The following is a 22,495-nucleotide window of genomic DNA, read 5'->3' as shown; positions in this document are numbered from 1 at the left end:
GCTTCTCCCTCTGACACTGAACCCTCTTTGCCCCCCCCCCTCAGCTCAGTGGCAGCAGCCCAACCTCCCCAAACCCAAGAAGGTGCGGCCTTCCACCAGCCGCTACGCTGCCCTGACGGAGCGAGGTCTGGACGTGAAGGCCGCCTTCTTCCCCGACTCCAGCCCCCTCCCGCCGGGGGCCCTGGTGGAGAGCGAGGATCTGTAGAACCCACGGTCTGAGACTCTGAAAGGGGGCGGGGCACCCAGACGCAAAGGGAGAGGGCGCCATTACAAACATCACAGATGAGGATGAGAGAAGACTCCAGGACCCCTCCATGCTGATACAGTGCCCGACATCCCCCCTCTGCATGCTGAAGAGTTTCCTCCCCCCACCCTACCGACTGCACCTCCACCAAACCAAGCCCCCCCACCAACAGGACAGTTCCAGCTCAGGTTAGGAGGCTTTTCTGAGGGACAGATGTTAGTAAAGAGGAGGAGACGACGAGGGATGAAGCAGGTTGACCTGGGGGAGAGGTGGTGATGAAGAGCAACGTTTCTGCTTCCTTGACTGGTTTGAATCCAGAACATCTGAGATCTTAAATGCCCGTGGAGGTTTCCCTTTAGAACGTTTTCAGTCTTTTCATTTTATTTTTGTATGAAAACCAAAGCTCCTCTGCGGTTCAGTTATCCTCACAACCTTCTGCTCATAGATAGAAACGGTTTGGATTCTGACGTTTTATAAATCTATTCTTAGCCTTGGACACCAGCTTTCTCCGCATGTTCCTTTTGGACACTTGTAGAGTCACACACGACTCTTTTCTCAGTATTTGGAGGTAATAAACACTCAAAAAAGGTTTCTTTACATTCACCGTCTTTGTCTCCTTTTTCACATTTGCCTGCCGGCCCGGTTCTGCTCCTGTGTGTGGATTGTTCTGGTTTTTCAAGTGGGGATCATTAATAAAAGTCCAGCTCATCTCATGGTGGGGGTTTCCCGGAGAAACAACAGCATAACAGTCAGAGGTGGAGGCCTTACAGTCCCAGAAAAAGACGAACGGTGTAAACCCCACGATTTCATTCTGGACCTTTGGGGTAGTGGACCGGGCCAGACCCCATCGTCTCTGAATGGAAGATCATAAAGATCGGAGCTTCCTCTACATGGTAAGGTGCAGCCCCCCATCCACCACCAGCACCTGTCCCGTGACGTACGGAGACTCCAACAGGAACAGGGCCGCCTGCGCCACGTCCTCCGGCTCGCCAAACCTCCCCAGCGGGATTGAGCGCGCGCTCTGCTCCTCACTCAGCCCGGCGGTCATGTCGGTGTGGATGAAACCTGAGGAAAAGCGCGATGGTTGGAGGAAGAGCGCTCAGAGGATCATGAAGGCGGAGCCACGCGGTACCTGGCGCCAGCAGGTTCACCCTGACGTTACGTGACGCCACTTCCTTGGCCAGAGAGCGAGTGAAGCCCGCTAAGCCCGCCTTGGTGGCGCTGTAGGCGCACTGGCCGGCGTTCCCTTTGAGGCCCACCACAGAGCCTGCAGACAGGAAGCACAACAGTCTGCAGATCTTTATTCACCGTTCATCCCAGTGAAGCAGAACAAACCCGAGTCCTACAAACGTTTACCATCCACATTTTAATGACAAGAGTTCAACTAAAAACAGGTCAAAATGCTGGAACTCCCTGAAAGTTTGAAAAACCCTTTAAAGTCCCATCATCTTTTCATCTGTCGTCATATGCTCCCAGTCCCAAAAGCCTGCATGGTGTCTACAACATAGTTTCTGCAGAGCGGCAGGAGCTCGTCAGAAATTCACCTCTGACTCTGGCTGTCGGAGTGGAGCAAGCCCATCCCCATTTCCCTCTAGCTTACAGCCCCTCCCAACGCCAGCCTTAGATTAGTGATGCTGCAAACATGGTGAGTAATATTGGAGCTTTTGTCATCTCCAACTTTTGGATCAGTTCATCTACAGTTTTCAGAGGAAAAACATGCCAAAAATACAAATCTGTAGTTTTTTGCTGTTATTTTACAAGATTTAAGCATCTAGAACAAAGAAAAACGACCATTTCTATAGTGTTGTTATGATTGACAGGGGCCATTAATAAATTTCATTTATTGAATATATTTTGAGAGTTTTATGTTCAAATGAACAAGGAAAGGTCGAGGTGGAATACTCCGATCTCAACGTGTAAAGGCTTAAAGCTACAGGACACGGGAAATCCTGCCATCTTCTGCCCCCTAGTGGTCAAAAAGAGCGAGACATTGCAGAAATGCCGTCCGCACCTATGTTAACGATGGCGGCGTCCCGCATGTGCAGCATGTCCCGCATCGCCGCCCTGCAGGTCAGCATGCAGCCCAGCAGGTTGGTGTGAAGCAGAGCCAGCATGTCCTCAGAACTGGTCCTCAGCAGCACAGCGTCTCTGAGGACACAGTCACAAACACCTCAGCTTCACCGCCGCAGGCCGGACACGGACGCTGCAGCACAGCTCACCTGTTGATGCCTGCGGCGTTCACAAGGTAGGTCACACGTCCGCAGCTCCTCCTGATGCTTTCAAAGGTTCTCTGCACCTCCTGCTCCTGGGAGACGTCGCAGCTGAACGCCACGTGGTCAGCTGAGGAGAAGACACAGCTGGCTGTGGTTCCAGGGACAAACCCATTCTGAGACATCTGCAGACTTCCACCACATGCAAGCTCTGCTATGGTGTCTGGAGCATTCTAATGTTCCTGCTGAACTTCTACAGACACATTCCTGCAGGGGAGGAAGACACTCACAGGCTGGTCCTGGATCTGACAGAACTACAGAGGAAAACAGGAAGGAGGACTTAGGGACATCCAGATGTTTGTTGTTATTTATGCCAAACTCAGACATGACCATCGTCCTATAGGGTTCTCCATTTTCTCCTGAATGACTCTGGGGGGGGAGTGACCCTCAGTCCGTCTTCTCTGCAGACGGAACCTTCTAGTCCGTTCACAGAAGTCTTCTTAAAGCAGTCTGCACATGCAGCAGAGGGCTGTACCCTGGTGTAGTGGCTAGCACTCTCACGCAAGAAGGCCCTGGTTTGAAACCCAGCCATGTTCTCTCCGTGCATGTGTGGGTCTTTCTCCAGGCTTCCTCCCCCAGTCCAAAAACATGTTTCATAGGTTAACTGGTGACTCTCTGGCCCCTAGACATTTGTGAGTGTGTGACTGTGTCAACCAACAGCAGCTGGTTGGCCCCAGCGGCCCTATGACCCCAAGAGGGGTTCATGGGGTTCTGAAGAGTGACGGATGGATGAGCAGCAGTTTAGTATTTAACCTCTCGTACTCAGCTAGAGCGGTTCCACCACTAGAGGATTTATCCGGAGCGCCTTTTCTACTCCATGACGTCATCAGACAGGTGAGCATCAGGAGAACCGACAGTGTTCGGTGACGGAGGCCGTGCTTTACCTCCGGGCAGAGCAGCCACAGCGGCCCGGGACGCGTCTTCGTTCCTTGAGACAACAGCCAACCTGCAGCCCCTCTCTGCCAGCAGGTGGGACACCGCCGCCCCGATCCCCCTGGAGCCCCCACACACCACGGCGAGCCGGGACGGGGACATGACCCCCCCCCAGACAGGAGACAAACAGGCTGCAGCGACGCGAGGGCGAAGTGGAAGAGAAGCCTCGGTTACGTCATTTCCGCTCAAAACAGGCAGTTTTTAGTAGTAAAATTTATCTGATACAAAGTAACAGATTTCTTACTTTACTTTTGTCCCATTTGAACGACTTCTTTTCGGCTGAAAACGTCTTTATTGTATTTAAAAACAGCGTTACTGTTAGGACGTTCGCGGCAGACAGACGCCATGTTTGCTGTGGCTGCACTGCTCCACTGCGGCCGCTAGAGGGCGCAGTGCATCTACACCTTAAACACCTGACCCGTTATCACACTGACGATCAGTGAACGAAGAATTTATTTTATTTGGAAATAAATATAGATTCTCCATAAAATATTACCTTTTATTTTATAAAGGTCTTAATCTGTTATACCCGTTATATAAATCTTATGAAGTTTTTTTAAAAACCTTTGTTTCATTTTTTAGTTTGAACTAAAGTACTATTACCATAAGATGTAGCCATTACTGCCAGTACTATTAAATCAATTGTATTGATTGACCCTTTATTCAATTCAAATGGATAAAATGAATTTTTTAAAAATCATTTTAATCCAAAATGTCTTATTTTGTCTGAAAACTTATTTGAACTGATGTGAAAGTCTTTGTTCACTGACCTCAACCCTCTGACGTTTATTCATACTGATGTGAGCCGAGCAGAGAACGGAGCAGCAACACATTGATTTTTAATTGCATACAGTCATTTCCTCTTTGCTCCACACATCATCGTCCCCCAAGAAGACATACACCATATAACCAAAAGTATTCACTCAAATTCATTCAAATGATCGGTCAGGTGTTTCAATGACTTGGCCTGGGCACAGGTGTATCAAATCAAACTCTCAGCCACGTAGACCACGTAAACTGATGGAGAGGTCAGAGGATGCTGAAGCTCATAGTGCTACAATGGCTACAGAGCTCCAAACTGCCTGTGACTTTTAGATTACAAGTCCAGCACTCAGAGAGCTTCATGGAATGGGTTTCCATGGTTGAGCAGCTGCCTCCAAGCCACACATCAGTGCAATGCAAAGTGTTGATGCAGTGGTGTAGAGCACGCCGCCACTGGAACTGCCCAGTCAGTTCCAGTTGTCATTTTGGACAATTCCATGCTTCCAACCTTGTGGACAGCCTTTCCAGAAGAGTTGGAGCTGTAAGAGCTGCAAAAGGTGGACCCACATCACATTGAACTCTGGGTTAGGAATGGATGGAACTTCTGTTCATATGTGAGGAAGTTGAGGGATTGAATACTTTATTTCCATAATACCAGTAACCCTTTTGCTATCCTAGGCACTTTACCATTGGGAGTTGGGTCATCTAGACCCACTAGACCAGGGGTCCCCAAATCAAAGCCTGGAGGGCCCGCGTCCTACATGTTTTCCAACCAACCTGCCTTTGAAGCTCTTTATTGGCTAAACACACCTGATCCAAGTAATCAGCAGCAAATGAGGAGGGGTTTCTGGAAAACCAGCAGGACACCGGCCCTCTAGGCCTGGACTTGGGGATCCCTGCACTAGACAGTGCTCTAAACCTTTTTTCTTCAATGATTTGTGATCTTCACTGGTGTCCATGGATTACATGAAATCTTTCCACCTTTATCCACCTTTGTCATGGTAGGGAGAACACCTCAATGGAAGGGGGGGGGGGTGCATCTAAGATAGCACAAGGGTTAAAAAAAATAAACTTTCATAAAAATAGATTCTGGCCCAGTCTTTACAAATACCTTCTTAGTTTAGAAAGAAGCCATTTGTCTATTTTACATAAGTTGGGGTCTCCCTCCTGGGTGGGGGTGACTGGCCCTTGCTCTCTCCTGGACCAACCCTGGGCTGGGTGGGTGGCTGCCTGGAGTGTGTCTCCCTTGGGGGGCCCTGGCTCATGTCTGGGGTTGGTGTGGGGGGATGCTCATAACTCCTGGGTGGCAGTGGGCTGCTCATCTGAGGGTGCTTTCCTGGCATGGGGCCCCACGCCAGGCCCCCAGGCGCGGTGGGGGCTGGAGCTTGCACTCTGTCCCCCCATGCCTCCATGCTCTCTGGCTTTGGGGGCCCCTGTGGCGGTCCCGCCTGGGTGGCGGATGTGATCGCCTGGGGAGCGGTTGTTCTCTATCTGCTACTGTGTGGGTGTTGGGGGGTCCTGCCTGCCGCTGCTGCTGTGGTGGGGGTCTTGGTGTGGGGATGGCTGGACACTCTCCCTCCTTCTTTCTACATTCCATCAGCCACTTTAGAAGAACATAAACACTCACTTAAGGAAAAGGTGTTAGCTCATCTTTGCACAAATAGTTTGCATGACTGAATGAAATGTTTCACTTGTTGGTCTGAAGGCATAAGTATGCGTGTGAGCTGTAGTTGTATCGTCTCCACGTTGACATGTTTGTATGTGAACATTTCTGCAGCCAACAGGTATGTTTGTAACATTTGATTGTGTGGACAGGCCCCGCCCATTTTAGACTAACATTTACACCTCACAGTAATGATTATAAACTTCTTGTAGCTTAATAATTTAGCCCCCCCCCCCCTTTAACCCATCTTAGATGACCCCACCCTTCCATTGACGTGTTCTCCCTACCATGACAAAGGTGGATAAAGGTGGAAAGATTTCATGTAATCCATGGGCACCAGTGAAGATCACAAATCATTGAAGAAAAAAGGTTCAGAGCACTGTCTAGTGCAGGGGTGTCAAACATACGGCCCCAGGTGGTTTACTCCGGCGCACACATGAAGAGTAAAAATCATAAGGATGATTAAAAAAGAAAACAAGTTTCTAGTCCATTCCTGTGGGGAGTTTTTTTAAAGAAATAACCGAAATGTGCAATTCCGCCACTAGGGGGAGTAAAGGAAAAGCAAAACAGGTGAAACAGCATATCTCTGCACGTGCCAAAAGTGAAACATAACAGCTCTGCGTCTGGTTAAGATTCACTTTGGTTCCCTATGAGCCTCACCGCTGTTATCTTGCTATAAGGATGATCAGTAGCGACACCCTAATGACGAAAATGTTGTCAAAAAGTGAAGTGGAGCGAAGAGATTTCCAGGAAAAATGGACAGTTTTTTTTTCTTTCATGAAGCTGAATGCAAAACCCAAATGCTTTGTATGTCACCAACATCGCAGTGTTCAAAGAATATAACATTCAGCACCACTGAGAGACTCACCATAAAGAAAAGTTTCTGGATTGCTTCAGTGTCACATGTAAAAGATTCAGTCTGTATTCATTTGAATAGACCAACTTTTCTTTAATTGAAATTAATTTTATTTGGGATCCATTAGCCCTAAGTGATTAGGCTACTATGTTGATTGAGGCATTTTTTCCAACTGAGTAAAAAAAACTAAAACAAAGCTGTTATTTTGCTTTTATGTTATGGTCCGGCCCACTTGAGATCAGACGGGCTGAATGTGGCCCCCGAACCAAAATGAGTTTGACACCCCTGGTCTCGTGGGTCTAGATGACCCAACTCCCAACGTTAACATGGATAGCACAAGGGATAATCATTCTCCCATTTCCTTAACCCCCCTCCCCCCTTTCTTCTGTGCCCTCACCTCTCCTAATATTCCTCTCCTTATTTTCCATCCAGTCCAAAGAAAAGATACAAATATAATGAATGTAAAAAATAATGTTTAGTCTAAATTACAAAAGAGGTTTATACAAATACACACCTGGTGTGTTAGAAGATTCATAATCCATGTTGAAACAGTGAAATATGTCCAAAACAGGAGGCCTGCAGCCCTCATTTTTCTGCTCCGTTGTTGGACATGACGAGTTAAAATAAATAAATAATGGTAAAAAAATTTGAGTTCCAGTTCATAAAACCCACAAAAACAGGATTTTAGAAAATTAAACAACTGTGCAGAAATCTCCATTTAGTTCTGGGTTTTTACCAAAAGATAAAGACAGAGATTCTGCTGACATCAAATCCTAATCAATTCTTTCCAAAGTGAAATCTCCATCCAAACCCTTCCATAGTCTGGACAGAGACCAGGTCCTGCTGGAAGATGAAATCTGCATCCAGATCCTCAGCAGAAGGAATCCTGAAGTCCTCTAGAACATTCTAGACTGTTGCAGTGATTCTGGATGAAGAAAGCAGAGTTTCCCCACACCAGTTCTGGACATTTCAGCCCAAATCATGACTGTGGAGATTTCCCTCTGGACCTGCAGCAGCTCGGGTTCTGCTCCAAACCCTTGGACCTTGATTCCCAAAGGGAAGACAGACTTTCCTTTCATCAGAAACCAGGACCTTGGACCACTGACCAACAGTGCAGTCCTTCTTCTTCTTGGTCCAGTTGAGACGTTTCCTCCGTTGGTCCAGGCTCAGAAGGTTCTTGACCCGATGAACCCGACAGTTGGATCCCGTCTCCTGAAGGTGGAGGTTCTTGAAGCTGTTCCTCCACCTCAGTCCAGGCTTTCTGGAGGTCTGCAGCTCCTTGAATCTTGTCCTTTTGCTGATCCGCTGAAGTCTCTTTGCTGGAGCGTCTTCTCCTGCTCCACTTTGTCCTTCCATTAGACGTTCCGTTGATCTGCTTGGACACGGCGCTCTGTGAACAGCCAGCCTCCTTAGCCAGGAACTGTAGTGGCTTCCCCAGACTATGGAGGGGTCAATGATGGTCTTCCCCAGATCCAACCCAACTCAACCAATTGAAGGACATGTGGGAACCTGTGCAGCTGCTTGGAGTGTGGGAGATGATTAGTTGCTGAAAGTCAGCTGAAAACATTCATGTCCTGCAGAATTTGGACAGATTTCTAATTTTCTGAAATCTGATTTTTGAGGGTTTTAGGAGCTGGAACCTACATTTATAGGAAAACAAGCAATTAAGCAGAGGGCTCTAATTTCTATGAAGGTTTAATTTTTTGAGTGGAATTATGAAAATTATGACACTTTTTAATGATATTTTAGTTTTTGTAGGGCAGCAGGCCTTAAGGCTTTTTTCTTTTTTTTTTTACCTGACTTCTCAGTTTGCAGCTTAAATTCTTGACCTGAGGCTCGGCCCACAAGCTCCTCACAGCCTTTGGACTGTTGGCTGCTTTTCACACCCTCAGCTCTTCCCATTTCAACATTTACCAAACATGTAACCTCTGACTGTCAGACCAGTTTTCCTGCAACCAAGTTGTGAGTAAACTCCCCCCCACAACCACAGAAAGAAGACTGATCTCCATGCAGGAAATGCACACATCCCACTCTCCTGTGCAGGAAAAACGTATTTCCATGGTAACCCATCCTCGGCAGGGAGCAACGCAGTGACCGCTGTGGGAGCCTGTCACTTCCTGTATGCGTCTCCCAGCCAAACAACCCGCAGGCTCGTGGCTGGGAGAAGCTCCGCCTCCCTGGCCGCACGCACTCCAGCTCTGACAATTGATTTCCTCTGTGCTGATAATGTGGGACACATGCCTGCCTCCAGGTCCCTTGTTTTTACCTCCATCATACTCACTGTGGGACAGTTTGGTTCCAGCCCAGGAATGACAGCAAAAAAAGGAAGAGAAGGAGGAGAGACGTTTGCAAATCATTTATTAGAATTTTTTATACAAAATGTGCGATTTCCCTCAAACACTTTGTCATATTTATCTCCACATGTGCCAAACAATTTTCAGTTTCACTAATCTCAGACAGAAAACCGACTAACAGACTTAAAAAAAAAGGTGTTAAGCTGGGGCAAGCAAACCTCAGCTGCCATCAGTTTGAAGAAATCTAAGGTTCCAATCATGGATTCTGGTTCAGAGAAGGTGCAGCATCAAAGGTTACAGACATGCGGTGATGGTGCACATGTCCATTTCTGCTGGGTTTCTGGGCTAAAGGCTCTGCAGTGACACAAAGACACCCCCCTTAGCAAAAGGCTCCAGGTCGGTGTGATTGCTAAGACAATAATGCAACGTCAGGTAAATCATTTCAGGACATCAAAAAGGCCCCAACAGTGATCCGTACCATTCTCATCTCCACATCTCCAATTAGTAAAAACATATTCCGTCAGCCAGTTAGACAGTGGTCCCTCTCAACAAACAACAAAACAAAAACATGTGCTTGAAACTCCGGCCTAAAGAATGAAAAAAAAACAGGTTTGAGTGTAGTCCTGAAACGTTTGTTGACCCTCTGAGGGACGCCCCGAGGGACGCCCCGAGGGACACAGGCATTGATGCTGTGAGCTCCTCAGTGAACACACGTCAGTCTGTTCTGGTGATCCAACATTACACTTCCAGCATCACCAGCTGTGACTGTTTGTTTCCATGTTTGGCCAAAGCGTTTCCAGAAGAAGGAAATTCAAGTACAGCATAGATCAAAACAAAAAGGCTCAAAGATGGATTTCAACGTGAAAAATCGTATTTTCCATAGAAGCACACTGTGTGTGTGTGTGTGTGTGTGTGTGTGTGTGTGTGTGTGTGTGTGTGTGTGTGTGTGTGTGGACACCAGCAAACACGCTGCTGCAGGAACAACATTCTGTGCTTTCTTCTGTTAGCCGGCTGTTTTATTGCCACAGGTCACATTAATAACGAGTTAGTGTGTACAAATCTGAGCCCCCCACCCCCTCACTGAATGAAGGCTGGGTTAGTTACACGCCACAAACCCCACGAGCAGCAGGTGAAATGTCTAAATCATAAATATACACTGAAACCATGAAGTATGGCTCTGAGTGTGGCAGAGCTCTGTCTGGCTATCGCCAAAAGGTTAAAGGAGCAGCTATTCTGGTCAGTAAATACAAACAATGTACAAATTAAGCTCAATCTGACTGCAAAGTGTCTCCAAGCAGCCAGACAGTCCAGCAGCCTCTAACATGCCAAAGCCCCAAACCCCTGCAGCTTCAGTGGCCTCTCCTAGCAGGCGCAGCTCAGACTGAAGCTGGAGGTTCCAAACACTGCTGCAGGTAAAGACCGCAGAGCAGCGTCTTTCTCACCACACGGAGTGATGCTGGAACTGGAGGAGAAGAGAGTAGCTAATGTGCTCATTAAGACAAAAAGCCCTTAATCTACGGTACAACAGAACACCAAATAAGTTAAAATGCTTGATAGAAACAGTTGATATGGGTTGCTTGAGGACTACACATACTTGTGTCTGTCTGTACAGTAAAGTGTGGAACAGTACAAGGCACACATTTACCAAATGTATAAATAACCAACAATACCATTTGATGGGTAGTGTGCTGTCTGTGAACACCTTTCTGGACCTAAGGTGTCAGTCGGCACGGCGGTCCTGTGGACTCACATCACGTCCACGAAGCTGCCGGGGAACAGCCCGGTCCTGCCGTTCCTCTGCAGCGTGCCTTTGAACCAGCCGTCCTCCCTCTTCCTGTGGACGAACACGATGTCGCCTTCCTTGAGTTCCAGCTCAGCCTCGCTCTGAGGAGGGTATGAAACCACCACCCTGTACCTGGGGAGGGGAGACACGTCGGTGACACCCCTTACTTACAGCTTCAGTGGATACAGATGGCCTGCAGGCGAAAAGGGTCAAATCTGTATGAGGCACACAGGTGATCTGCAAGAGATCTAGACGTGGACCGCTCAGCGAGCCCCTAGAGAAAAAAAGTTCATGATATTTGTGCACTTCTGTGCAGCCTGACTGTTAGAAGTGAGAGAACAGATAGTGTAGTTTGTGTGTACACACTGGCGAATGACCTGAAACGCCCTGGTGTGCAGCGCTAGCAGGCAGTCTCATGAAGGACTGTAGTGCTGATGACAAAGTTCATGAAATGTACAGTACTCCTACAAATACTTCATGATACATTTACCACACGCACAACAATGGTACATTCCATTTCATGACTTCCTAAAGGACCAACTCCAATGAAAATGGTATTTTTAACTTGTGCTTGTAGCATTTTTCTGATGATTGAGGACATCAAAAAATGAAGCTTCAAATGTCATTTCTGAGTATTTCTTTATTCGAATGAATCAGGAGCAGACTGTCTGCTGTTGGAAAAAGCTCTCACTTATATATATACAATATATATAATATGCTGGGCGAGTCTCAGTCTCCCCGCTCCGTTCTGATCATCCACCTACAGACCAACAGATCCATGAAAGTCTCTGTTTTCCTGGTCTGAGCTGGAATCTGGATCAGAACTGGACGGATTGACAGATCTGATATTTGGACCCCATTTTTATTGAACCCGTAATGTTAGGTTGGGGGTGTGAGGGGCTGTAAGCTAGCGGGAGAGAGTGTAAACAAAGGGATGATGGGAAATGAGTGCAGACTTACTCCATTCCAACAGCCCACACCCACTGAACTCCTGCTACTCTGCAGAAACTATGTCCTAAAAAACAACCCAGGTTTTCTAGATTGGGGCTAAAAACAGCATCATTATAATTGAACGACCACCGGGTACACTTTTAGAATAGATCAGAAGATGCCCCTCCCTACAGCCCCCTGTGGGCCCAGACAATCCAAAGCCCTGCCCCCCCGTACTATACCATACCATGCCTAAGGCTCCACACAGACAGCCCAGAGCTCCTTTCACCACGTACCTCTCACATATGATGGAGCGTGCGTCGTGCTGCTGGGACAGGGAGGAGCAAGGCTGGCGAGGGGGCGGAGCAATGGGGGGGTCCAGAGGACTGCTCTTCCGCTGTGAGGCCTCCAGGAATGAATGAGAGGAGGAGGATGGAGCAGCAGGTTCAGGCTCAAAGCAGCTGACGGAGCTTGAGGGCGGGGAGGTGTCGGGGCCCACGGCGCCGTGCAGCAGCTCTCCTGCAGCGACCTGCTCCGACTCCAGGGTGGGGGAGGAGGGGGGAGAAGGGCGGGACCTCTTCTTGTTGGAGGACAACAGCTTCAGAAGACTCTTCTTTTCTCTCTGCCAAATGAAGACACGTCAGTGTTGGAAAAGCTACAAGGTGTCAGAGAAACGTGGACGCCGCAGCAACAACCTTCACATCCTTGTCTGCCCGGCAGGCCAGAGCTGCGGCGGCGAAGGAGGCGCTGACGGCAGCTCCGCTTCCAGGGCACACAGGCACGGGTCTCGGTGTTTCTCCCTCCAGACACGTGGCACTCACGTTGGGTGGGGTCAGAGAGGCGGCCGCGCAGCCCATGGCCGCCGCCGCTGCCCGGGCGCAGCCTTGAGCTGGATTGGAGGAGGACTGCTGACAAACTACCAGGTGTGGGAGGAAGGTGACAGGTGCTGCGGCCTGCACAGGCGTCACTGCCGCCGCAGGCCTGTCCTGACAGTGACAGGCAGCTGCAGCATGGAACACACAGCATTAGACACGCGAGCTCCCTCTCAGCCCGGGAGGCAACGTTTTCGTCACGTACCTGTCCGGACAGCACTGCGGGCCTGATTCACAGTCATCTGTGGGCTGACGTGCAGGGGAGCTTTTGGCTGCTGGCCTGTGGCGGTCTGAGCTGCTGTTACCACAGCTGCAGGATGGGTGCTGGCAGGTACCGCGCTGGAACACACAGGGGGGGTTGGGTTCAAGTCCGTCCCTGGAGCTGTGGCGCCGAGGGGAGTGGAGGAGGGGCTGAGGATGGCGACTCCTCTGCCAGCCTGGTTGCACAGACTCATGGGCCCTTTGGTGCTCCCAGACGCCCTGAGAGAAGGAAAATGAGCAGGGAGTTCAGAGGAGAACACATGAGGGGGTGTCAATGCTAAACATCTGCACCACAAAGTCTCAGTCCAACCAGAAACATAATAAACCTAGGAGGCTGATGCCGTTCACATGCATGGCAGTCCCAGTACGCAGCCTTTTCTGGGGTTTTAATGTCTGTTGAATCAAAGTGAGTCCAACAAGACATGAACCCTTTGACACCATCTGAAGTCAGTACAGAAGTTTCAGCCTGGTTGGGATGTTTGTGGATGTCATTGGGAGAACACATTGAATGCATAAAATGCTGTTCTTCTCTCAAACAGCAGCAGCAGTGATGGACTGAGAGGAAGAGCCTGAGGGACTCCTCCTTCACCTCCAAGCATCAGTGCTGCAGCTGCAGGAGGGAAGCAGCAGCTCGTCTCCGTTAGACCGCAGCAACGGTTCACACCAATCGCACTGACGTTTGGGTTTAGATGATCATGTTTATTAGTTTTCGCAGTCACAGGAGTAAAAATACAGGAAAAAACTTTACAGCATGAATTAAAGTCTCTTCACACCAGAGGTGAAGGGGTTTCTTCAGTCATAAATAAAATGAAATCCTTCTATGAGCAATAATCAACTTCATTATCATCTAATTGAATGCAAAAATCTGATTTTATGTTTGATAATTGGGAATAAATTCAGGCACTAAGACTCAGTTTCTAGACTTTGGTTTGAATGTTTTCACCTCTCAGGGTGAAGCTGCTGCATTTTAGATCACCAACCGTTTTGAGGGCGATTTCATGGGTACTAAGTGATATGAAGGGCGCCACAGGACCTGCTTGCTAAAAACGTCCTACCCCCCCCCCCCCCCCCCCAGCCCTATTTTTATTTGCTCATTTTACACAAGAAATGCATGAATTTTCTAGACTCGTATTACAGGAGGGGGGGGTCAAACTCAGTTGCCTAAATCCAAAAGACACTTTGGGTTTTGGGCCGAACAAGATAAACATTTATTGAACACACTAAAGCTAAACTTTTAAACCTTTAAAACTTTTACTTAACTTTAACTTTTTAAACATAAATATGAATAAAAACAGGGGGTTCTGTACATTTTTGATCAGATGTGATTCATATCTCCTTTCAAATTCCTAAAAATAATGAGAACTTTCTTCCAAAATCCTTTTTGCATAAACGTGACGATGAGTTTTCATGACTAGCTCATATCAACGTAGACATTTATTAACTTTGGTTGTTTTTGAGGGATTATGGATTTCTTTTTTTAGTCTTTTCCCTGGACTTTGCACTTTGCAGACAGTCCCATTAAATATAGCCGGATCATAATCCAAATCAAATCCATTTCTGATCTGGCCTGATGTCTGATCACGTGATGGGATCAGGACAAACGCCGTCACCGGCTCCACGACTGACCTGCTGACGGGGCTCATGTAGTTCCCAGGAAAAACGCCGATCTTGCCCGTGTGCATGGAGGTGCCCTTGAACCAGCCGTCCTGACAGCGCTCCAGCACCAGAAACATCTCTCCTTTCCTCAGCTCCAGCTCATCCTCCTTACGGGGAGTGTATGGGAACATGGCCACATAGCTACATCAACCCAAGATAACACACTTGTAAGCAAAGGAGACTAAGATTTCAACAGAAGAACTGCTTCTTTTGGGGGGGGGGGGTGTTCTGGATCTATTGTGCTGCTGCTCCTCTGTCAGTGTGGCCGCTGAGGCCCTCCTGCTGAGAGGAATCTGTGCTGCAGGACCAAACCATCTGCAGGTCAGCCATCATGTAAGAACAGGCCTGTAACTGCAGATGGCTTTAGCAGGAACGCTGCAGAAGGAAGCATGAAGCTCTCAGTCTGATGCGTGCAGCGGCAGACCCAGATGATGGGGAGCATTTAATGCTTTTCAGGTGTCATCAGGAAGTAATGAAGCTAAAGGTGGGGGTCAAATGTCAGGGGTGATGGAAAGGATCCCCCAGAGAGACCGTGGAGGCCATCAGCAGTTTTGACCCCTTCCCCCTATCCACAAGCTCACAGTCTGCAGGTCTGACGGCTGGGGGTGTGTGTGTGTGTGTGTGTGTGTGTGCTGCACAACGCAGCTCACACAGCGGGACCCCCGCCCAGCACAAACTGTACGTGACATTTGACTGCACATTAAAGAAAACAGGAGTGTTGCTCTGACTTACACTGTGGGCCTTTGTCTCCCGCTTTGGTCACTTGTACTGGGGGAGGGTCTCTGCCCAGCGGCCAGTGAATACGCTGCCCCGCTAACGGAGGACTGCGGGGGAGGAGGTGGGGGTGGTGGGAGGATGTCCTGGGACAAACAAAGAGGCAAGCATTTAACAGCCATTTCCCTCCAACCAGTCAGCTGCCTCCTCCTGCCGGGACGGGGGCAGCAAAGTCAACGTCAGCCGTCTTCTTCCCCTTCGGTTTGTCAACAGCCATAAGAGGAGGCTTTGGCACAGTGCAGTCTGCTCCCAGACCCCCCCCTTCCAGGGAAAACAAGGATCCTGCTCTGCTTGGTTGTTTGTTGCTAGGATACACCATATTAGACGTTCAACCCATCGCAGCATTTAATTGGGACCATATGAAATGAAAAGCATGTCTGCAAACACATTTCAGAGCAGCCCTCGTCTCAACTTGCACTGACCCTAATTACACAGCACTGCCACAGCTGTCCCTCTAAACACTTTGTTCAAAGTGAAGTTATTTGAAAACACATTTGAAGCAGCATTTCTGAAGACACAGTTCAACAAAATGAGCCTGGTGGGGCCTGAGCCCTGATCAGACGCCTCCTTCACCCTTCCTCAGCCCCGGCAGCAGCCAGCTGCAGAGAAATGGCTTCCATGACCCCCCAGGGGAGGAGAGTGGCACTCAGACAGCCCTCCAGTGTGTTCCCGGCTGGGAGAGTGTCCGTGCCCGTTCCCTGCTGACACTTGAGTGAGTTAATTGGGTTGCCTGCAGGCTGCAGAAATCATCTGTACAAAAGCATCATGCAGCGCTCCTATGTGAAGCAGAGAGTGCAGCCTTTTGTGTGCGCATTCCTGCTCCAGAGCGGCTGAAGGCGGACAGAAAGTGTGCCTGCTGTGTGAAATGGAGGGGTTCCTTCTCATTCTGATTTTCCTGCCATCCACGTTTAACACCTTCCAGCCAAGAGCTATGCAGCGTTAGCGGCGTCACGAGGAGTCACGGCGGCCACTGTGTTAACTACTGAGCTGCACTCCAGAACGCAGCCCTGAGGAGGAGGATGAAGATGGGAGAAAATGTTCTCGCACTGTTTTTTCTAGTGTTCTTTTTAATTCCAAATCCTTAATACAAAAAAATGACAGGAGAGAAAGACACAAAGCTTAGATTTTTTTGTCTTTCACCGACATCCTCAGTCTCCCAAAGCCCCCCTCTCTAGATAACCCTGGAGAGAGAATGGTAAATCTTCAGAATAACTGTTCATGTTAAGCCACTGCAGTTCTGTTGTTCATACTACGTCTTTTTAGAGCTGGAAAATATGGCCACACAGGAAAATCTCAGATTTTTCATTCCAAATGCGATTTTCTTCTTTCTGCTTTTAATTTCTTTACCAGAAATTACAATGGAATACATTTAATAATCATCCTAACATCCTTTGGGAATTGTCTCTAACACAAAGTTCAACTAAATAAAAGCTGCAACATGTCTGCAGATCAATGCAGCAGATGTTTTGGGAGCTACCGCTAGCTTTAGTAACTCATAAAGAGAAATACTAGAACGACTCAGCAGAGAATTTCTGGGAGCAACAGCCTGGAAACGGATTTTGCTGTTTGTTTAAAGATGCTGAGAAAACTGACCGACTTAACTCCGAACAACAAAACCACAAGAGAACAGCGAACAAAAAATCTTGATTTTCTCAAAAATAAATGGTCTCAAACAACAAATTTGAATTCATCTGCTTGGAAGACCTTTTAAACTCAAATAAGACATTCACATCTTTGATCACACTGCAGTCACATGCTTCCAGATTCCAGTTGGTTCATCCGTGCTCCTGTTCCTGACCGTGTACCTCGTCTCTGCTCCTGCTTCTACACCTGGCTGTGGATCCTGCCTCTGGCTCGACTCGCGCCCCCGACTGTCCCCCCTCCCAACTCCATCTGGATGAAGCTCGTCTGCTGGACTTTATATATGTAGTTGTAGAGTTAGATAAGTTCATTCTTCTCTAAGAGTTCTGGTAAATCGCCTGTCCGTCCTGGGGGAGGACCCCTCCTCCATGTGGACACCCCTGAGGTTTCTCTGTTTTTTCTGGAATCCTTTTTTTTTTTAGGAGTTTTTCCTTATAGAAGGGGGGTCTAAGGGCAGGGATGTCCAGTTTGGTTTAGTCAGTTTGTTAGTTCAATTTAGTATTTTCCTACTGAATTCTATGTATTTATGATCCTTTTGATTTTATGTTTAACTTTTTCAATTACCCATCGAGACGACTGTTGTTGTGAATTTGGGCTATACAAATAAAGCTGAATTGAATTGAACATGCTCTACAGTGCGAGTGAGAAGACCTTCTGATTCAGTCATGAAAACCGCTGGGATTCAGGCGACACCTCTGAACGGCAGTGGCTGCAAAAGCCTTTTCTTTGGTATGGAACACAAAGGGAAACAAAAGCTCATTGTCATTCGGTTGCTCAAGAGTTGTGTTTGTACAATCTGTTTACCCCAACAACCTCCTACCTACCAAAGGAATGGACGTGTAGCTCGTCTCCGATGGAAATGTGAAGACCGTTGCAGTGGTAACAGGACTGCTAGGGGGCGGGGTCACAATTAGCCCAGTTGTGCAAATATGTACCTGTAAAATAAAAGGGAAAAAGGAGTGATGTTTTAGAAGGGACTGAATATAATGTAGGGGACATGTTGATGTTGGAGGACAACAGTAAGGTCTGGGAAGAAATGTGGAAATGTGGGTGTCATCATTCTAAAGCCTTCATCACAACTGCCCTTATGGGTAGATACCGGCTGTCTGGGTGAAAAACGGTCATACCGGGCACTCAGGTAACCTGCACAAAGCATAAAAACCGTAGACCACTCTGTGACCTCGTAGTGAAAATGTTCATGCATATGTTTTTCTGTGAGCGACAGGCCATAGCGAACACTGACAACAAGTCGGTGAGACGCTGGTACATCAAATGGAACCTGGTAGTGATGTTCAGGTGATGAGTACACACTTTTTGCTTCTTGCCTGACCGTCAGAAATTAAGAAGGTAGAACGTGCAGCCGTCTTATGGGTGTCTTCTCACCTGCACACCTCATGCATGCAGTATTTGTGCACGGTCATTAGGAGCCAGTACTCTCACCGTGTCACACTGTCACTACCTACATTTTGTGCAGTAACCCTGTGTGGGGAGAAGAAATAGCTACAGTCCTTACATTTTATTTACTTCAGACAAACATCTAAAGTAAACAATTATACAATTTGCTTTCAAAAAGCACTTTTTAACCATAAATTTATGACTTTATTCTCATTGTTGCACTTCTCATAATTGCGGAATTTAATTCTCGTAAATGTTTGACGTTCTTCTCATGACTTCATGAGTTTATTGTCATAAATTTGTGTTTCTTTCCTTTCATGGTGACTGATTGTTTGTCGTAGTACAGAGAAACAGTCTTAATAAATGAAAAAATAAAACCGTACACCGCCTTGAACAACCCTTTTAAACAGAGAAATGGGGCAAAAACAGAAAAGGGGCAAAGAGCTTCCTTCACTGTTGCTAAGTGATTTACTGTAAATTATAAATCAATGCCTGGTTAGTCTTTTTGTCAGCGAGGACGGATCACTTTTCAAGAGCCAACAAGTTTCCTCTTTTCTATAAAGCATCTACATAATGAGGGAGTATGAAATGACTCATAGAAAAGGTTCAGAAGCGCCTCTTTCTTCTATGATGAGAATGATAAACAACAACCAGGTTGTGTTTACCTGATCTGTGATAACCAGGCCTCGACAAAGGCACACAAACAAACTATAAATACACTATAATGCAGGTAGAGTCCCTTTGTCTTCAAACTTTTAGTTCACATAGTTTATATTTATGAAAAAAATGAATTTCACAAGCTTATCTTTCAATCAACTTTGCTACACCACAGAGAAGGTGGATATAGAGACAGATGAGCAGCATTTTATGCATAATTGTTAAGATGAAAGATGCACCTCATCCTCAAACGTAATGTTTTATGCAGAAAAATCTTCATATTCAGTGAGTGAGCTGTAAAAGGGTAAAAAGTGAAATAGTTGATGTCTTTAAAAATAACCCTTTGTAAGTTTTAAAATTAAACTTAACAGAGTTTAATAAAGATCTAAAATCAGTTTAAGAGAGCACTCGACAGAACTTTTCTGATCTGACATCCCACTGTCATGGTTTAATAGATGAGGTTTGTCTCATCACACTGACGTGTCCTTTGGTTGTGGTCAGCTGCTCTTGGTTCGGTCACAGAGGAGCAGAGACATGGAGACCCAGCACTCGTCTCATACATCTGCATGTCTGTTCCTCTAAATGTCAGATCCTAACCTCAAGCTGCTGAAAATCCCAAAGCAGCTGGGAGTTCTGAGGGCAAAGCTGGAGTCATTTCATCTGTGAACGAGTCGAGTCACGCATGCATGTTTGTGCCTGAATGCAGCACGTCTGTGTCTACGATGGGAAAAGAGAAGCTGACCGGACTGGTGACAGATGGAGAGGAAGTTCCTACAAACAGACGTCTGAAGCAAACAAAGGGCTGCAGCTGGACTCTTCCAGCACAGCCTCACTTAACGGAGCGGTTATTCTATTTTGTGAATCAGCACATTAGAGCCCACATTGGATTTGAACATCTGAGTTTTAGTCACATTTCCTGTTTCAGAGATACAAAAACAACCTTTAAAACAGGAAAAATATCATTGAAATCAGTGCTGCCAGGGCCCCAGCATGAACTGGGACCTGTCTGTGGGACAGCTGGGACAGAAAAAAATACACAACCTAAATTTGTCTATTTTATTTATAATCTGATTTTAAAGGAAGTTTTATTTTGAAAAACCTCTGGATTTTTTCCACCACATCCGACTCATCCTTTGCTCGATCACGTGTTGAAAATCCATCCGTTACTTTCCTACAGCGACTGCTCTAAAGTTTTTTAATGCGTTGCACGTCAAAAGTTGGACGAGGCTGAAGATGTTCTCTGGTTTATGAGCTTTCACTTTGACAGATTTCAACGGTTCCTACATGAAATCTGGTGAACAAATAAAGTTTAAAGCAGCTGCAGATATTTTACAGAGGATTAAGATAAAACTTTACTTTCAAAAATTGAGAAAAAGACTGGAGGCTAAAAATAACGATTAGAGGCCCACATCAGCCTCCTACAGGCTGGTCTGTGAAAACACTGTCTGAGATTGGAACAGTCTGTGGCCTGAAAACGGTTGGAGATCATTCAAAGAACAGCATCTTCTTTCTGACAGGCTTACTTGTGAAGGTGCACTGCAGGAAAGCCCTCCGCTGATTTCTCCAATTCGAGCAGCCGCCGTTGGGTTGCTGGAGCTGATGAGGACTGGCCCGCTAATTTCCATAGAGTGGCGTTGAGGGGGAGGAGCAAGCACAGGCTTATGGGACATAGTGAGAGAGGTAAAGGAATGTCGTTTCTTGGTGTTCTTCTTCTCCCCTGCTCGCTGGGCACCATTGCTCTGGGGTCCTGAGGAGGCCCCTTCCCCACAGTCTCCACTGGAGTCAGACGGTTTGTCCGACTCTATGAGCTGACGTGCTGCTGAGTTGAACTGAGAGAAGAACAAAAGTTATGCATTCTTGTTTGTACAGAACAGCCAATACAATCTTTTTAAGCAGTATTTTGTTGTTTACTCCTGATTAACAATGATCTGAATAAAGAAACACTAAGCTATTTTTAGATATGTCCTCCATCATCAGAGAAATACTACAAAAACAAACCAAACACTCAGGCCAACAGCCCCGCCCACAACTCAGAGGTGGAATTTTTGATGAACTTCTGCCGCTCTGCAGAAACTATGTTCTAGAAAACGACACAGGTTTTTATTGATTTGATTTTGGCTAAAAATAGCATAATTATGATTAATATACTACTGGGAACTGTTTGACAATCTTTTAAAAGATGATTGGAGTGGGGTTTTAACAGGTCAACTGCTGCAGGTTTGACCCTAAAGTGGCTTTAGGTTTAGATCTGAGTTGCTCAGATTATCACCAGTCTTGGTGTGGCAGCAGCAGGTCTGAGTGTAAGCTAGCATGGTCTGCCCATCTCTGAGCGCTGATGTTCCAGACTCTCCTGAAAAGATCTTCAGCATGGAGACAATGTGATCCACAAACAGCAACAGATGTTACTTTTCTCTGTGGAGGGTTGTTGTTTTGTGAGATGTAACACAGTTTGCCTATGAAAGGTCTGAGGGTTGATGTCTCTTTTGGTTGCAAGAGGCCAGAATGCTGTGAAAGTGGGGCTGGGTATAATAACACATGATCCACTCGCTGTCATTCAATTCGATTTTGAATTTACACGATTTACACATTTGTATAGAAATACATTAGTGATCTATAAATGTTTTGAAGATATCCATATTAATCTGATACAATTCACATGCTGTAAATTTTATCAGTGAAATAATAAACCAGTGAAACTGTTAAGACCATACAGTGTTATATAATTTATCAAACAGAGAAACTCCAACAAAAATGAGCAGATCATTAACATTGTAAAGGCTGTAAACTAACTCATATGAAAGATAAATGTTCTGCCTCTCCTGGAGGGCATTTCAGTTTGTCTAGGTGGAGCTAGCTATAGCATTAAAAAACGCTGCTTTAGACCACAAATGGTTACTTTTAAGAAAATGTTTCCTTAAAAGATTTTGGAAATCTCATGAGTGATTGAGTGAGTGAGTAAATAAAGTTATTCATTTAGTCAGCAATGAATGTTAGTGTTGAAGTAGCGTTAGCATCAGCCGCCCTATGGGAAATTCCATTATACATTAGCATCAAGCTAGCAGACTTTACTGCTGTCTCTGGAAAAGGAAAGGCATGAAAGATCGATCTTTACTTTTATGGCTCGATTATTGATTTTATTAAACTTGAATCGATCTCAGATGGAGTAATCGATTTTAATCAACCCAGTCCTATGTGAAAGCATGCATAAGTTGAACAATCAAGTCTTGTAGCTGCTTTGTAAATTAGTAGGTGATGAGGACAAAGACAGGCCTTCATTTTCTCCTAAATGAAGTAAAAGCTGTATGAAAGGGACTGAAGTAAACCCAAAACAGCTCAACAGTGAGAGTGGACATGCATACAGAGCCATCCATGAAAAGGCCTTTTCATTTTCAGGGTGATCTGACTGACGCTTATGAGCCAAACTGCCAAGTTTGAGGCACTTTCAGGCCCCATAATGCCATCATGTGTGAATAACCGCAAGGTCAAAATCTAATTTTCAGTTAA

General features: G+C 46.5%; 3 protein-coding genes across 12 annotated transcripts in view; 1 reads left to right on the top strand and 2 right to left on the bottom strand.

Annotated features, from left to right (window-relative positions):
• Positions 1 to 843, top strand: part of palld (palladin, cytoskeletal associated protein) — a 69,599-nt gene extending 68,756 nt beyond the window's left edge. For all 8 annotated transcript variants that reach the window (XM_023953893.1, XM_023953892.1, XM_023953890.1 and 5 more), the window contains one exon: positions 45 to 843. In XM_023953893.1, coding sequence (XP_023809661.1) covers positions 45 to 205 — 161 coding nt within the window. In that variant the 3' untranslated portion in view covers positions 206 to 843. The remainder of the gene's footprint in view (positions 1 to 44) is intronic.
• On the bottom strand, positions 613 to 3,823 carry cbr4 (carbonyl reductase 4). 3 transcript variants are annotated; one of them, XM_011472872.3, is made up of 6 exons: positions 3,692 to 3,823; positions 3,399 to 3,578; positions 2,464 to 2,584; positions 2,256 to 2,392; positions 1,377 to 1,511; positions 613 to 1,309 (listed from the first exon to the last, which is right to left on the bottom strand). In XM_011472872.3, exons 2-6 carry the CDS (start codon positions 3,547 to 3,549, stop codon positions 1,131 to 1,133), a joined length of 723 nt encoding a protein of 240 aa, XP_011471174.1. In that variant the 5' UTR covers positions 3,550 to 3,578; positions 3,692 to 3,823; the 3' UTR covers positions 613 to 1,130. The 3 variants fall into 3 exon arrangements, with proteins under 3 accessions (XP_011471174.1, XP_004067613.1, XP_020558524.1); XM_004067565.4 differs by lacking the exon at positions 3,692 to 3,823 and having other exon boundaries at positions 700 to 1,309; positions 3,399 to 3,628; XM_020702865.2 differs by lacking the exons at positions 3,399 to 3,578; positions 3,692 to 3,823 and adding an exon at positions 2,745 to 3,378 and having other exon boundaries at positions 700 to 1,309.
• A 5,246-nt stretch (positions 3,824 to 9,069) lies between these two features.
• sh3rf1 (SH3 domain containing ring finger 1) overlaps positions 9,070 to 22,495 on the bottom strand; it is a 33,464-nt gene continuing 20,038 nt past the window's right edge. Inside the window, exons 5-12 of the mRNA XM_011472862.2 lie at positions 20,515 to 20,820; positions 17,764 to 17,874; positions 15,257 to 15,384; positions 14,495 to 14,665; positions 12,813 to 13,087; positions 12,431 to 12,738; positions 12,032 to 12,357; positions 9,070 to 10,937 (exon numbers count right to left, since the gene is read on the bottom strand). Coding sequence (XP_011471164.1) covers positions 10,769 to 10,937; positions 12,032 to 12,357; positions 12,431 to 12,738; positions 12,813 to 13,087; positions 14,495 to 14,665; positions 15,257 to 15,384; positions 17,764 to 17,874; positions 20,515 to 20,820 — 1,794 coding nt within the window. The 3' untranslated portion in view covers positions 9,070 to 10,768. The remainder of the gene's footprint in view (positions 10,938 to 12,031; positions 12,358 to 12,430; positions 12,739 to 12,812; positions 13,088 to 14,494; positions 14,666 to 15,256; positions 15,385 to 17,763; positions 17,875 to 20,514; positions 20,821 to 22,495) is intronic.

Source organism: Oryzias latipes, chromosome 4 (genome assembly GCF_002234675.1).
Source record: "Oryzias latipes chromosome 4, ASM223467v1".
NCBI classification, from domain to species: Eukaryota; Metazoa; Chordata; class Actinopteri; order Beloniformes; family Adrianichthyidae; genus Oryzias; species Oryzias latipes.
Note: the sequence above shows the minus strand (reverse complement) of the source record. Positions and strands in the feature narration are given on the sequence as shown.